Source organism: Dermacentor albipictus, chromosome 5 (assembly GCF_038994185.2).
Source record: "Dermacentor albipictus isolate Rhodes 1998 colony chromosome 5, USDA_Dalb.pri_finalv2, whole genome shotgun sequence".
Classification (NCBI taxonomy): Eukaryota; Metazoa; Arthropoda; class Arachnida; order Ixodida; family Ixodidae; genus Dermacentor; species Dermacentor albipictus.
Genome location: NC_091825.1, coordinates 155,948,765 through 155,964,687, shown reverse-complemented (window position 1 = coordinate 155,964,687; position 15,923 = coordinate 155,948,765). Strand labels below are relative to the sequence as shown.

Below are 15,923 nucleotides of genomic sequence, written 5' to 3'. Positions count from 1 at the left end.
GACTAACGGAATAAAAGACAGAGATGCATGGTCACGCTGCGTACGCGACCGAGTTCTTTTTCCCCACTACTTAAAAGAAAAATAAAGAAAAACAAGCTCGGGTTGAAGTTAACGCATAATTTGACTGCGAGCTCGCCTCGTGGGTGTGCAATACCGTGGCTGGCATTCCAAACATGAAATAGAACCATGCAATAGGATATATATATATATATATATATATATATATATATATATATATATATATATATATATATATATATATATATATATATATATATATATATATATATATATAATTGAAGTCACTCTTACGCCTCGAAGGGATCGGTCAGAGCATATGGGTTTCTGACCAGTTTGGACAACTAATTCAGGCATGCCTCCTATAATAAACGAACTCCGGCCTTTTCTTATTTCATTTGGAAGGGGATAAGCAGTCCCCTCAGTGATCACAGATACAAGCAAAGAAAAGCTCATTGGACTCATCACATGGAAGTTGGTGATAACATTAGAAGATGCTGCGATGTGCCAGGCAGCTGACGCCGGAAAGCGGCTCTGTGGTCCACCGACCGGATCGAGGCCATCAAACCTTCTGGGCGGCAAGGCAATTCCGGAAGCGTCGAGACGATTTCTGTCGTGGAGAAGACTGGTCAACCTTGGAAGTACTGATTGCAAACGGAAGTCGTCAACCACTATACATAGGCTGGTCGCGCACAGTCAACGTTGCGACGCGTCTGCCAAGGTCTCCCGTCGTTGTTATCTCTCTATCGCTGCTCTTTTCTATTATATGCATTTTACGCAATTGCTGCACCTTGCAGTATGATCTATTCTGCATCCAGTAAGCCGTCTGAATTCTTCTGGCATTACTGGCGGGGCTGGTAAGACTGAAGGAGGATCTATACCCCTGGCAGAAGTTTCCTTACCTTGGTATAGCGTTCGAGCGTAACTATCCAGCCGCGCTGCCAATGACATTGAAGTCATTTCTCTGCGGCATGTACCATAAGATATGGATATTCTGACAACTTTGTGTGATGTCAGTTGCCGGCAACTTTTCGACCGATTGATCGCCTTTCTCACAAATTTAATATTGTGAAGAAGGCTGAAAAGAAAGAAGAAGAAAACAAATTTCCCATACGCTGAACTCTAGACGCGTACGAATTCCTCCGCGCTATGGCATCAGTACAGCTGACAATAACCTCATTCGTTTAGTATTGTACCAGATGTGCTATGCATTGCCCTCTCCCGACGCTGCATCGATTCTCCAGGGCCGAGAAAAGTACCGTGTCCACGGTGGTATGTTCGTGTAAGCAAAGTGCGATTGCTTCGAAACGGTGGCGTATAGCGAGTCCTTGATTTGTGGTGGCCTTCGATAGGACGGGCTTCCTTGACTTATGACGCTCATTTCCTTGAGCCATGAGTTATGGTAACGACGCCTATGGTTGTGTGCGCGGACACGATCGCAGAACTTTGTGACACCGTGTGTCATTCAGCGAGGAAACGAGTGGCAGCTTCTTTATCTCCTCATACGACAACGACTTCCATGCCTGTTATGAAGCAATCGCTCTAGAAGTCAGTGTACTCCCTCAATATTGCTGGGTTATTTGAAGACAGAACGTTTCTAAGAAAACAAGGTGACATTTTATTGTGCCTAGTTGCCAATGGGAACGTCTACTGACGGAATCATGGCCCGTAGTGGGTTGAGCTATAACACCAGGCAAAAACCAACCAACCATCCATCCAACCAATGGAGACATCTGCAGGAGTTCGCCGGTTGATTTCCTCCTGCTTGTTTAAAAATCGCAGTTTCTTTGTTTGTTTATTCCATATATTTATCTTATGATAAACATTGTTTCGGCTTAGCGAAGTGGTTTCGCGTTTTGTGCGCGCATGCTATCATCATTATCATGATACAGCTGCACAGGTCGGTCTCGATGCATGAATGACGCCACAAAATGCCACTATGCTGCTGTGCCTCTGTGAGTATTGTTTCCTTACCGCAGTGACCTTTGTGATGTAATCTGCATTTGGAGATGTTTTCATTCTACCGGTAAACCACAAGTTACTATTGCGACGTCCTTAGCTTGTAGTCATTTGCTGGAGCTGTCGCTGTGTATGACGTCCAGTCGTTCGTTTTCAGTTAGCATTTATCGTTGCACCGCAAGGACGTCACCGCAACACAGCGGCCGCGCTACTGCTGGCATCAAAAGACATGCAACACCGTAAAGCCCAGAAAAAAAACATGCCATAGCGTCTGTCAAAACGGTGTCCTTTTCGCAGCGAGCACGCATTTATAAACGTGTTTTGTATTTTCTCCGAATCTAGCCGCGGCACACAAAGCGCGTTGGCAGTAGAAAAACGTATTTCTTGTTGCACTTGTTTTACTCTGGTATCGAAAGGTCGTGCTATAAGCCCCGCATTAGGTTGGTCTCAAAATTTCACTCGGCTGTATACTACAATGCATTGCGACCCTTTTTCTTATTTGACATTGCCGCTTGCAAGCTGGTGTGACAGCGGAATAGATAGCTAGAGAGGCGCACATGACCACACGACCTTTAGGAATGATGATCTCTCCACATTCCATCACCAATAGCATTATCATTCACTAATATCTGAAGCCTAATATCAAAGCATGATCAATTTTCTATCTTCCTCAATGACGCCTACGCCCACATAGCCATTTCCACCAAAACAGGGCTGCATGCAGATTTTTCTGTTAGTGAATTTTTTCCCTCGCGAGCACTTACAATATACAGTGTGTCCCAGCTATCACGCACCAAGATTTAAATATATGCAAATGCCACGTACGTAGCTGGACAGAACCAAGGTAATGTTGTTTGCTGTCGCTTGGAGATACTCAGATTATTTTTTGCATTCCGGCTAATTATATAACTTATGTTAAATATTTAATCAACTTCTCGAGTAATATAATTAGATCAAAAATGTGAATGAAGAAATTGTAGAACAACATGTAAAGTCCAGATATAGCTTCTTGTTTTTGAATACGTGCTACACAAAAGTGTTTTTCCGAGCGTGAAAGAAGCCCGCGAATACACACGAAGTGCCTTGAGGGGCCAGTCGCGCGGCAATTTTGCGTGTATTCGCGGCTTCTCTCACGCTCGGAAAAGCTCTTTCTTGTAGCACGTATTGAGCAACAGAAAGCTGTATAGGGAGTTTTTCATGTTGCTTTACAATTTGCTCACTGACACTTTTAATCGAATTATGTTGTTTAAGAAGTTGATTGATTTAGACTAATTTTGTAATTAGGCGGTATGCAAAAACTAATCTGAGTATGTCCAAGCGACGGCAAACAGCAATACCATTCCAGTACGCGGCATTTGCATATTTTAAATCTTGGTGCATGATATTGGGACACCCGGTATACCGGCAAGACCGCTCCGACAGGCGAGGTGGCGGCGTCATCCTTGCGACTAAAAAAATTGCTACATCTTATTACGTTGAGTTATACTCCAATCTCGAGATTATTTGGACCACCTACCTAACCCGTTCAAAGAAAGTATACTGAATGGTGTCTTATTCAAATTCTGGGGTTTGATGTGTCAAAACCACGCTATGATTACGAGACATGCTATGGTGGAGGCTCTGGAATAATTTTGACCACCTGGAGTTCTTTAGCGTGCTGGTGCCTGCTACCGTGCTCCTGATGCACGCCATACCTTTGCCACAAATCCTCGCGACAATGTGCTAATGCAATTAAGGCCTGCCCAGCGGGTATGATTTATCTTGGTGGATAAAAATGTTCCGCATATCAACTGAGCAAAACTGATCTCCACCTGCCTAATACCACCAAACTTTATAAGCCCTTGACTTCAACTTCTCCCAGATTGTCAACCAACCCACTCGCCGTTCAAACATCTTGGATTTAGTACTTACAACCAGCCTAGAAACAGCGACACAAATAATATGCTTGTATGGTTTTAGCGACCATAGTCTACCCCTATTAACCCCTAATATTCCGTTATCGGGTAAAAATAACAATTCGAGATTATAACAAGGGTGACTATGCTACGATTATTGTTGGCCTAGAAATATTTTTAAAAATGCAATTCTTCTTTCCTTAAATAATTAAACTGTGAGAAAAAAAACCTGGGTGCTCTTTCGAGACCAATTGCGCTCATTAGTAAACCAGCAGACCCCAGGCACAGCTTTTATAATTCTCAACTGACTTCAATTTTTACGTGGACTGTAACGTACAGAGCGATAGCGCCTTTAACGACTGCAAAGCTTTTGATCACGTAGGCCGCTGCCATCTGATTTCAAAGTTAACCAGACTAAGATTAGATACACTGACGCTAACTTGGCTCCGGAACTTTCTTTCTGATCGCCCGCAGTTTACAATGGCTAACAATCCCCCTTCGCACATTTCTTATGTCGCCTCCGGCATATACAGGGGCCGATACTCTTTTCATTTTAATGATCATTCCGACTGCGAATTTTCACAGATGAAAATATTTAACGCCCTATAACCAGTCCCGGTGACCATGTCCTACGTGAGAACGACCTTCAGCTTATTTTCCATTGGTTTAACACTTCGTTAATGATTTGAAGTTCTAAATGCAAAGTATTGTGCAATAGACCTGGAATTTTTGCGCTATATTCGAAAAGCCTTTGAGCTCGCGCTTCCTTCCTGGAAGGAGAGGGGTGCGAAGGCACACTTAGAGGGTGTACAGTCTACGAACGAGAGTACATGGTTAGAAAGCCTCAGGGGACGCTCATTATTTTGCAAACACTCACTATGTTTCGGTTACAGGCATAGGTAGGCGTGCAAGGTAGACAGAAAACTTTTGAGGAAGCTAAAAAATGATTACAGAGATGTATACACAAATGCTAGAACGAAAAGCATGTATAGCATACCTGACCAACTCAAGCAGGCTAGATGACTATTTCTGCCCGCCCTCTTTGAAAGGGTATGTCAATAAATCATCATCATCATCCTCACCATCATCATCATACCGCATATGAGGCAGTGCAGGACGACATGGGCTAGGTCTCTTTTCAAGTCAGAGGAGCGCAGAGCAAAATTAGTTTTGAATAAGGACTCAGTAACATGGCTGGAAATAATTGGGCGGCTAAAGCGCACAAGTATATGTACTTGAAAAGCATGGACACAGAAGCCAGGAAAAGGTTAAAAATGTTAGCAACAAAGTACAGGGTGATTTAAAGTTTAGAAAAATTACAGGGTCGCTTAAGCTCTCTCATAAGAGCTGAACGGCGAAAGCCTACTCTTTTTTCTCTTATCATTCACCTAATTCTCTTTGCCTCTTCTCTTTCTCTTCTTTCTTTTAGTCATTACTGTTCACTATTAAGCATTTTTAGTCATACGTAATCAAATGCGATCATTACACGCCATCGTTAGACATATTGGTCATCTTCATAGTCATTAGTAGTCATTACAAGTGATTTCAGTCATTATTAGTCATTACTACTCACTACTAAGCATTCTTAGTCATTTATAAGCAATTGTGGTCATTAAAAACCATTGTCAGACATACTGGTCAGTTCGGAGTCATTATTAGTCATTACTAGTCATTATTAACATCTACCAATCTCTATTATAACGTTTTCGTTCACTAACTGTCACTGTCAATCATTTTTCATTGTTTAATCTGTCTTCATATGGCGTGATGACGCTTCGGCGAACACTCCGGCGTTCAGGTTTGCTGACACAAACTTCACCATGAGCCTAGAAGGGCTTTCGCCTTAAGAGGAAGCTTTACCTCGGGTGCTCCTCTCTAAATGCATGTAAAAGGAGAATTCCTTTTTATCAGCAACCACTGCACCAAATTTGACGAGTTTGTTGCAGTTAAAAAAAAAAAACTTAAAATATAGTGACATTTGGTTCCGCATTTTTGATTTGGGTCGTATTTTTTTTATTAAAGATAGGCAAAAATCGAAAATTTTCAGTAAACGAAACTATCAAAATGATATCCCAATTCTGTGAACTGCATCTAATAGTACATCTAAAGAGGACAAAATTGATATGTTATGCATGAATCCGAAAAAAAATTTAGTGAGATGGAACTACAACTTCTGCAGAACCTTTGTCCTCAACGTGACCAATTCATGTAAGATATAAAATGGCATATAGAATTTCACCGCTTTGAATGATCTCACGGATGCTGTTTACAAAACCGCGATATCTCTTCTTGGTGCAGAGTTATTAACTTATAAAGTTCGTGCTTCTAATATTTTTTCTAACTTTTGAATTCCGCTTCCAACAGTCACTAGAATTTAACTTTCCCTCTCAAATGCCAAAAAGTTTGTTAAAATCAGTCCAGCGGTTTTTTCAGAAAAGCGTTTTTGCGTTTTACATGTATTTGAATAGGCCGAGTCGGAGTTTGGCCGGAGCTAAAACTTCCTCTTAATAGGCAACCAGGAGACATCAGAGAAAAACAGAGACAGCAAATTGGATGCAATAAATGAAAAGCAAAAATATTACGGAGAATTGCAAGATTGGGAAGGAAGCAATTAGAAGCGAAAATCTGGAACGATATCACGTAGGAGAAGTTCTATGCTAGTTCAGGCTCGACCTCGTTGCCTAAGGACAAGAACACACTGGAGAAAAGATTCACAACCACATTAGGCATGTGTATGCTGCAGAAAAAATCCGGAGACCACTCGGCACATCCTAATGGAATGCTGAGGGATTCTCCCAGCAATGCTCCCAGGTAGCGCACTCCAACCAGAGGTGCTTGGATTTAAAGTGGACGAAAGTATCAGCCGGTCAGCAGTCGAGATAAGCAAGAGACGTTTACGGTATTGGTAGAAACATTTCAGGGAAGAGATTGATACGGCCGGATCCGTTACAGGCATAGGCAGCTGTACAAGGTAGATTGAGAAGTTTTGAGGACGAAAAAAAAGAAGGATTAAGGAGAGAGAGAGAGAGCGAGAAAGAAAGAAACGTTTTTTATAAGAAACAGTGACCCGATTGAGGCCTGGTATCACCCTAAGGCGGGAAGGCTCCTTAGTCCAGGAACCCTCTGGCTTCGACTGCCCTCTTGGTCCTGGCGACGAGGTGTGGATGTATACAATTATGTTAGTATGAAAATCATGTATGGCATACCTGACTAAAAGAAGCAGGCTAGGTGATTTTTCACTGCGCCGTTTCAATGGGAATGCCAATAAATCATCATCATGATCATCAATAATCGTCAATTCACACTTCCGCATCTGCCAACTGTAGCTTTGTTTGTCCTCCCGCAGCTTATAGTTAACCCATGAATTGGGTCAACTCATCATAACAACCCAAGCAGTTTATTAGAGTAAGTTCAAAATAAGGCCGCTAGGTTTATCTCACCTAACTATGGCTACAATTCAGGTATCTCACAAATGAAACGATATTTCACTTCCACCCTTAAGTACTTGTCTTGATTTCACAATGTTGACTTTCCAAGTATGTTCATGCGGCTAGAGAACCTTCGTTACGGCTTGAAGTCACACCTTGAACATCACGCAGATTACATAATCGCCTCAGCTTCACGGGCATCTGCGAGACCGCTTCCGCATTCAACTGGCCGACGCTTCCTTGTGCTATTCCGTTATGGAACGCTCTTCCTCATTTCATAGCCTCCGAAGCAAAAGCCGATAAATTACGCCGGCTCATAATTTCATATACCTTTTATATTTACAGTTTTATACCTTCGATGCGTATAAAACTTGTATTTCTGAGTTCATTCTTCTTATTATTATTCTTGTATGCTTTATCGGGACGTTGGCGTGGCGACCTTTTGTGTATTGTTAATGTTTTTGCTCTACTGACTCTATTGTTTTGCCTTTTTTGTCTAGTATCTGCAATAGCGTTTGCATTCCCTTTCCTTGCGCAGTGCTCTAATGTTTGTGTCAAGTTTTGTATACATTATTATAGCTTCTATTTGGCATATATGTATGTTATGTTTTGGTCTGTACCCATCTAGTCTTTACTGTGGCGCCCCCTTTACCGAATATCTCATACGATGCCTGTGAGGAAATTGTAAATAAATAAATAAATATTGTGGCTTGCTGCTATCAAACCGAATAAAAAATAAAAAAAAGGGACATGCGTCTGCTGCGTTTCTGATATTATTGCGACCAATTATACGGACACTCCAGGCGCATTTTTGCCATCGGCGTCGCCGTCACTGGTCCAAGGCCCACAACCCCGTCGCCGCCCACTGTATGCTCTGTGTGCGTGTGAAAGCGTGCGAGGGTGAGCCGATGATCGCGGCTCGATATCGCGCGTGCAAGGGAGGAAAGCGGGCAGCAAGCGCGCCGTCTTCCGGCGAGCAAGGAACCGGGGGGCCGTTGTGCTTCGGCTGCAATCGTCTATGGCGCGGCAGGGTGCAGTCGCACGGACCTTATCTTGAAAGCGATCTGCTTTGCGGCCAGAGGAAATAAATGCAATGCGCGAAATTCAACACGAGGACGTAGTAAGAGCTACGGACCAGCGCTATTTCCTCACAGTATGAACCAAATCGCCCAACAAGTCTTATTGGGGCAGCCTGGGTGGACTGGCGGCTCGTAGCTGTGCGTAGTTCTGTGTTCTCGCTGCGAAGTTGGCGTTAAAGCGACAGACAGCGCGAAGGTCCCTTCGTTCGCTTCTGCTATATACCAAGCTTCTTTTTTTTTATTTATTAGTATACCCTGAAGACCCGGAGGGCGTTACAGAGGGGGTGGGTACAATGCAAATACAAAACAAAATAATGAAAGGAATTTACAGGAAAAAACAACAGTTTGCAGCTACATCAGTAAGTGTTCAGTAACTGCAGACTTGAACAACGCTTGGTCCTCAGTGGCAGCGATGGAGGGGGGAAGGTGATTCCACTCTCTACTTGTCTGCGGAAGAAAATAATGTAAAAAGAGATCAGTGTGGCACAAAGGGACGGCTACCTTATTTGGGTGGTCAACATGTGATGAAAAGTAAGGAGCTTCTGAGATGAGTTCCTGTCGAAGTACTTGATTATGAAAGAAAATTTAATAAAAAGCAAGAGGCGTGAAATCATTCTTCTCATCCCCAGGTCTGGAAGGTTAAGAGTGGATTTCATCAAGGTGACACTGCCAGTACGAGCAAAATTATTGAGTATAAATCGAGCTGAACGGTTCTGGACCGATTCTAAGGTGTCAATTACGTTGATTGAGCTGGATCCCAGACGGCTGAAGCGTACTCGAGCTTTGGACGGTATAATGTTTGATATAGCTGTAGTTCAAGGTGTGCCGGCGCTTGGCGAAATTTTCGGCGAAGGTAACCAAGCGTACCACAAGCATTGTTAGTAATGTAGTTAATGTGAGAGTGCCATGATAAATCGTTCGATATGTAAGCACCAAGATATTTTTAAGTACTAACCTGCTCTAATTTAGTTCCGTTCAAGGTGTAGGTAAAGAGGTTCAGAAGTATTAGAACACGAGCTTGCCGTATTTTTACATTTATTTACGTTGAGGGTCATTACCCAAGTATTACACCAGTCAGAGACGCAATTAAGGTCAGCTTGAATAAGGTAGTTGTCGTTTTCGTTAGTTATTCTACGGTACATGACACAGTCGTATGCAAACAGTTTTATGGATGACGTGATGTTACGCGGAAGATCATTGATATATATTAAAAAGGGCAAAGGACCTAAAACTGAGCCTTGCGGAACGCCAGATTTCACATCAGCATTTTCACAGCGAGTGTGTGCGGTCATCCAGTGTGATGTGTGCATATTTGCCTGTGCGCGGTGACACCATGCTTGCTAATTTAGGTAATGCAGGAGTGTTTACAAGTCTATATGGCGATAAAATTACTATACTTAATTATTATGACCACCTACTAATTTGCTATCGCAATCGATGCTTCGCCTTTCGGGCGACACTGCGACTGTTTCGAACATGTGTGTTCCATTAAAATAAACTATGTACACTTGAATCTAATAAGCTTATGCACGTGTTGCAAAATGGCTTTGGCACTAATACTGAATTTTCCATTTGCTGGTAAAAATTTTGAGACAGGAATTTTTACCAGACATATAATGCTTTCGGTTAACTCTTGCGTTTGCGTTGTTTCTACTCACAATTCAGCACATAGAGCTTGAGTAGGCCTAATACGCCTACAATGTGCCCAATCATGTACCCCTACTGTCTAAATTAATAATAATAATAATAATAATAATAATAATAATAATAATAATAATAATAATAATAATAATAATAATAATAATAATCGGGGTTTGCTGGTCCGCTTACGACGGTTGATTTATATTTCCTCAAAGCCGGAACAATTGTGTGCGTGTCTAAATGATAGCTTATGACGTCACCTCAATGTTAAAACCAATTGACTGCTGCGTTGCGGCTCGGCGTGTGTTTAACAACAATATACTTAATGCTTAATGCTGTAGTCATGGCTGATGTATAATTCACGTTTGCTAGTTACTTTATCCTGCTACCATGTATCTTGCAAATCAGCTAGCGCAATAGCGCAGCCAACGCGCTTCGTCAAGTAGCCGCGTCCTGACTATGCCTAAATAATTGTCGGTAATATGCTTTATTAGGATGCCTCGTTAATTTGTCCATCGCTGAATCGCTCCCTACCAGGGCAAGAAGACAAAGTGCAACTGGGTGTGGACTTTCAGCTGCACCTGTTCGCTGGCGGCCGTCGTCATGACGGTGGTCATTTACTTCCGAGACCGACGCGTGAGCGGCGAAGTGTACCCAGGCTTCGTGGTCGAGAGCGCCGCGTTCAACGCGCCGTTTCGGTTGCCGCGAAGTGGCGCCTACCGGATGGCGATGGCGCCCGGCAAATTGCTCATTCAGCCACCCGAGGGCGCCTGTGCCAAGGCGTTTGCCAGAGGCAACGGCAGCGCCCCCCGGGAGGGTTACGTGGTCGTCGTGCACTCGGCGCCGCATCACTTCGAGCACAGGTGCGACTACTCACCGGACCCCGCAGCTCGGGGCAGGAGTGCTATCCTGTGCCTCACGAACCGTGCTTGAAGCTCTGGCTTGTCATATTAATGGGCTGCTTACCACTGGAAATTTCGATTATACGCTAGAACTTGTGAAATATCGTCTACGGAGCGTGTTGCCGAATGCAAATGACAACAACAAAAAAGATTGGTTTCATATTGGAGGAGATAGGGAGGTATTTAAATCTCGCGCCACCATGCTCACAGGAGGCGTGCTTGACTGCAAACATGAGCATGAGCATGAACCATTCCTGAGCATGCGCAGATGAGTTTTGTGTCCTCTTTCTTTTTTCGCCTCAGTGCTCCCTTCAGTTGATAGTCGGCGTTCGTGTTGTCCACTTCTCTACTCTAGTGTCCTGTCTGCACGCCTCACTTCGTTTTTGCATAATGAATCCTTACGAACTAGCTCAGCTTTCCGTCGTTAAAAAAAGATATATATATATATATATATATATATATATATATATATATATATATATGTATATATATATATATATATATATATATATATACGTTAACGAATGCATCACTGCCGATGGCTTACACCAGCAGCTGAGAAGAGTATGGTTGGTTGGTTGGTTTGTGCTTCTTGCAGGGCGAAGAGACGTGACAAGAGGCAAGGTTTGTCACTTTCTCGTCTTTTCTCGCTACAAGAATTTCAATATGACTCCAAACCAACTAGCCCATAAACATGTCATTATGTTCAGTGCAATGATAAGCGCTGTGTCCTCTCTGGTTCAACTCTGCACCACAAGATGGCCGCACCTACGCGGCTACTAACGTATACGGCATGGTAACCAGCAATAGCATAAACGGGAATTCGTTTATGGACAGGCTTGAACGGTCTAATGAACATGATTCCAGGATACGAACTATCTCTCATATAGCCACGTCACTGTCTAGGCCTTGGAAGAAATGACGATGTAAGTGTTTTAGGCGAACTCGAACACTTCCTCAATTCGCGCATTTCAGTCCTATAGGCATACTCGCAGCTTCTCAGTTAAATGCGTATGTTGCTATTCTCAATTTAATGAACTGCGCAATCCAATATGCTATAGCGTTATGGTAAAAACCATATTTGTGTGTTGGTATAATGCATCTGTCTTAGCTCTTCGTATTCTTCTGATCCTTCCCTACAATAACGACTTCAGGTATTGTGCACACATATTGATTTTCTTGCGCTCTGTGACATCTTCCAGCTGATTTAAGAGGAAGCTTTAGCTCGAGTGCTCCTATCTAAATACATGTAAAAGGAGACCACTCGGCAACCACTGCACCAAATTGGACTGGGTTTGCTGCATTTGAAAGAAAACCTTAAAATCTAGTGACTGTTGGTTTCGAATTTTTGAGTTAGGTCGTCAATTTTTTATAAAAAATTGACGAAAATTGCAAATTTTCAGAAAACGAAACTATCAAGTTTACAACTCTGTAACTCAATAAGTAAAAATGATATCGCAATTCCGTGAATTGTATCTGATAGCACATCTAAAGCGGACAAAATTGATATGTTACACATGAACCTCAAAAAATGTATTAATATGTATTTACAACTTTTGCAGAACCCTCGTAAACAATGTAACAAATTCACGTAAGATGTAAATGTACATATAATATTTGTCCGCTTTGAATGATCTAATGGATGCCGTTTACAGAACCGCGATATCTGTTCTTGATGCAGAGCTATTAGTTTGTAAACTTCATGCTTCTATTTTTTTCAAACTTCTGAATTTCTGAAAATCTTTCTCACAAAATTCAAGCCCTAAATCAAAATTCTGCTTCCAACAGTCACTAGAATTTATCTTACTCTCTCAAATGCAACAGCTTTCATCAAAATCGGTCCAGGGGTTATCTCAGGAAAACGTTTTTGCGTTTTACATGTATTTGAATTGGCCGCGTCGGAGTTGGGCCCGAGCTAAAGCTTCCTCTTAAAATGAAATTGGAATGTCCAGAAGACAACACGTTTGCATAAGTGCGTGAAAAGGATTGCGAAGTTGCATTGCTCTTCTTGTGTGACATAAATCTCAATTGTCACTCAGGGCATGCGTTAAGAAGATGAGTTGAGAATCGCGTTTTATCACAATGTTGAGACCTGCAGAATATTTCATGCTTGCATGGGACAACACAGGAGGTTTTCCAGGACGGATTGGGATTTTTAGGGGATTTATATCAATTAGTGCAAGCCTTCTTTTTAACCTATCTGTGTCGGTCTCATCATTTTTCCGTTCTGCTATGAGCTGAAGTTCAGCATGCAGCGCTATGAGCTTCGTTTCGGTGACGCACTAAAATTACGATACTTTCATTCGCTGACTCTGATAGCCCGCTAGTTAAGTATACTCGTATACTGAAACGCATGTGTCTCGGCCTCGAAATTGTTTTGTCCGTTGTCCAGGTCCGCCATTAGAGCGACGTGGGCCAGGGACGTCAGCATGCCTTTGAACAGTGGCGATGTCAGGATCGACGCCCTGGTGCTTTTTGCCATGGGCAGGCCCGGTACTTCGCCACTACAGCATCAGACTCAGGTCAGAATTGCCACAGAAGCGGCCCTGCACCAGGACATTATCCAGGGCTCCTTTCCCGGCACCTTCAGTGCGTCCCTGCCGCTCAACGCTATCATGCTCAAGTGGGTGTCCATAGCGTGCCCGCAAGCGAGCTACGTCGTCAAGGTTTCAGACGACTCCTTCGTCAACATGCAAATGCTACGCGAGACCCTCGGGGCCGCACAGCTTCGCAGCTCTGTCGTCTACGCTCATATCTACCGCAAGCCATCGGTGTGGAACGGCCACAAACTGTCGTTCATCAGGGACAATATCTGCGTACCATGTGGCTACGCGATGAGCGGTGACACGGTGCTCGATCTCCTGAACCGAACGACACGCGGTGGCTTCACCAGCGTCGAGCATCTCTTCTGGAATGCCACTCAGGACCGCGTCGCACCGCTGAGGCTCGTTAACATGCAGGCGTTCTCCACCACTCGCGGTGCGGGTTCGAGCCCTTTTCCGTGCGGCGTAAGGGACGCCATAGCGAGCCATCACTTGAGCGCGGGCGACATGCACGAGGCCTGGAAGGTGTTGCACAATGGCACAGCATCGTGCGCCGACAGACGCACTGAACCGGAATTACGTGACCCATAGAATCTGGCACTCCTGCCGGGTGCCAGCTTCCGTGATGTAGATTGTGAGAACGACGAAATGTCACTCATTTTAGCCTAGTATCTGCCAGAAACATTAAGCTAATTGCGATTTATTTGCAGCAGCCTTACATTTAACTAGTGCTGCGGATATAAACTAACAAAATATGTCGTCTATGACGGCGTGTATGACCTTCCGGGTGCCACAAGATAAACAGAACAAATTATAAACGGTTATTTACCTCTTGTCTGATGCGGATTACGAAGCATTGGCGCCTTGTAAGGCGATGTAGGCAGCTTGCTATAAATGGGATATTTTAATGCAGGTTATCTGCTTTATAACGAAATTCAAAACACGAGCATGACCGGTACAGACATATTGCAGACGCACAACAACAATCAATAACAAAATCTGAGGTAATTAGCTCCATTACCAAGTGGCGTGAATTATCAGCTCCAAATTGACAGCACTTGTTGGCCCGAACATACCTTATAAAATTGTTCTACAGCGAAGTGTGCCTGCTTTGTCTTTGGCAAGGTAGAACTTCCTCTGCTTTTGTGCCACCTAGCTCACGTTACAACAACGAACTATTTGCTCCTTGTATCCCTAATAAAATGTGTTCTTTCCTCTTTGAAGATGAAGTCTCTTTAAGGCCTTAATCGGTGTTGATGATTCAAAAGGTGCGTTGCAGATGAGGAATCTTGGAGATATCTTTAAGCTATAACATTTATGAATTCAAATTCGTAGCGTGCAGAGCGCAGAAGATCAACAAAGTCGACACCGCCATGATCTTACTCTTAGATTTTTACGCACGGAGTTTTAGTCCGCGCACGTCGGAGATCGCGGGATTAATTTTTTTCTTTTTTGCCATTGTGTGTCTTTCGCCGATGCTAGTTATACATGACAAAATGAAGGGAAGAGCCCGCGTGAAGTCATCGTGAAGCCACCTTTGGCGATGGTAGTATCGCCCTAACTTTCATTGGTAGGGGCCAAGCCACCTAAAGGAGATCGCAGTTTCACCCGAAAGGTAAAGCATCGATTGCAAAACCAAATTATTAGATGACGTATGAATTAAGGATAGCAGCTATATCAGCCGTATGAACTTATAAACATTCGCTTACGAACTAAACTAACAAGCATGGTGTCACGCACGTGCCAGCAAACATGAACACATCTCACTCGATGACCGTGGAAACTCGCTATCAAAACGCTGAAGTGAGGATGCACGGCAGCAGCAGCGAGTGAATGAACCTTCGTGCTACCCCTCGCTTCAATGCGAACTAAGCGGCGAGAGCACAGCGCACACGAAACTATCGGCCCTCGGTGCGCCTAGACACGTAGACTCTGTCCCCATGGGAAATCGCTTTCAAGATAGTTACCGCGAGCCCGCTTGCGTCCGCGCCATACGCAGCGGCGCACAAAGTAGAACGCGCCCTCCCTCCCCTTCCCCCGGTGCCTTGTGCGTGACGCAAGACGGCGTACTTCCACGGCCCCCTTGCGTACGCGAAATTGAGCCGCCATCGTTGGCTCACCCTCTCAAGCTTTCACTCACACATACAGCATACGGCGCGTGGTGCCAATGTTATCGCCCTTGAACTTTATACGGAACAACACGGTGGCGACGATGGCAAAAATTCGCCTGGAATGTCCATATAAATTGCTAACGCAATAAAAGGTTATAAAGCAGCGACGCGTTGGCGCTTTGGTTAAGTTACCTATAGTGGTACATGAGAAAATACCCTGGAAGGTTTTAAGGATTTGATGTCTGACTTTATTATAGTGAATGACCTAAGTCTTTTTGTTATTTCCTAATAAAACAACCTGTGAGCGCACGCGTTGCGTAGTGGAATCATATTTATTAAAGCTTGTA

At 43.6% G+C, this 15,923-nt stretch overlaps 1 protein-coding gene across 1 annotated transcript; it reads left to right on the top strand.

Moving 5' to 3' along the window:
* The first annotated feature begins 1,896 nt into the window (after positions 1-1,896).
* On the top strand, positions 1,897-14,688 carry LOC135902377 (beta-1,3-galactosyltransferase 5-like). The gene is made up of 3 exons (XM_065432389.1): positions 1,897-1,973; positions 10,558-10,883; positions 13,315-14,688. Exons 1-3 carry the CDS (start codon positions 1,950-1,952, stop codon positions 14,054-14,056), a joined length of 1,092 nt encoding a protein of 363 aa, XP_065288461.1. The 5' UTR covers positions 1,897-1,949; the 3' UTR covers positions 14,057-14,688.
* Positions 14,689-15,923: the final 1,235 nt, after the last annotated feature.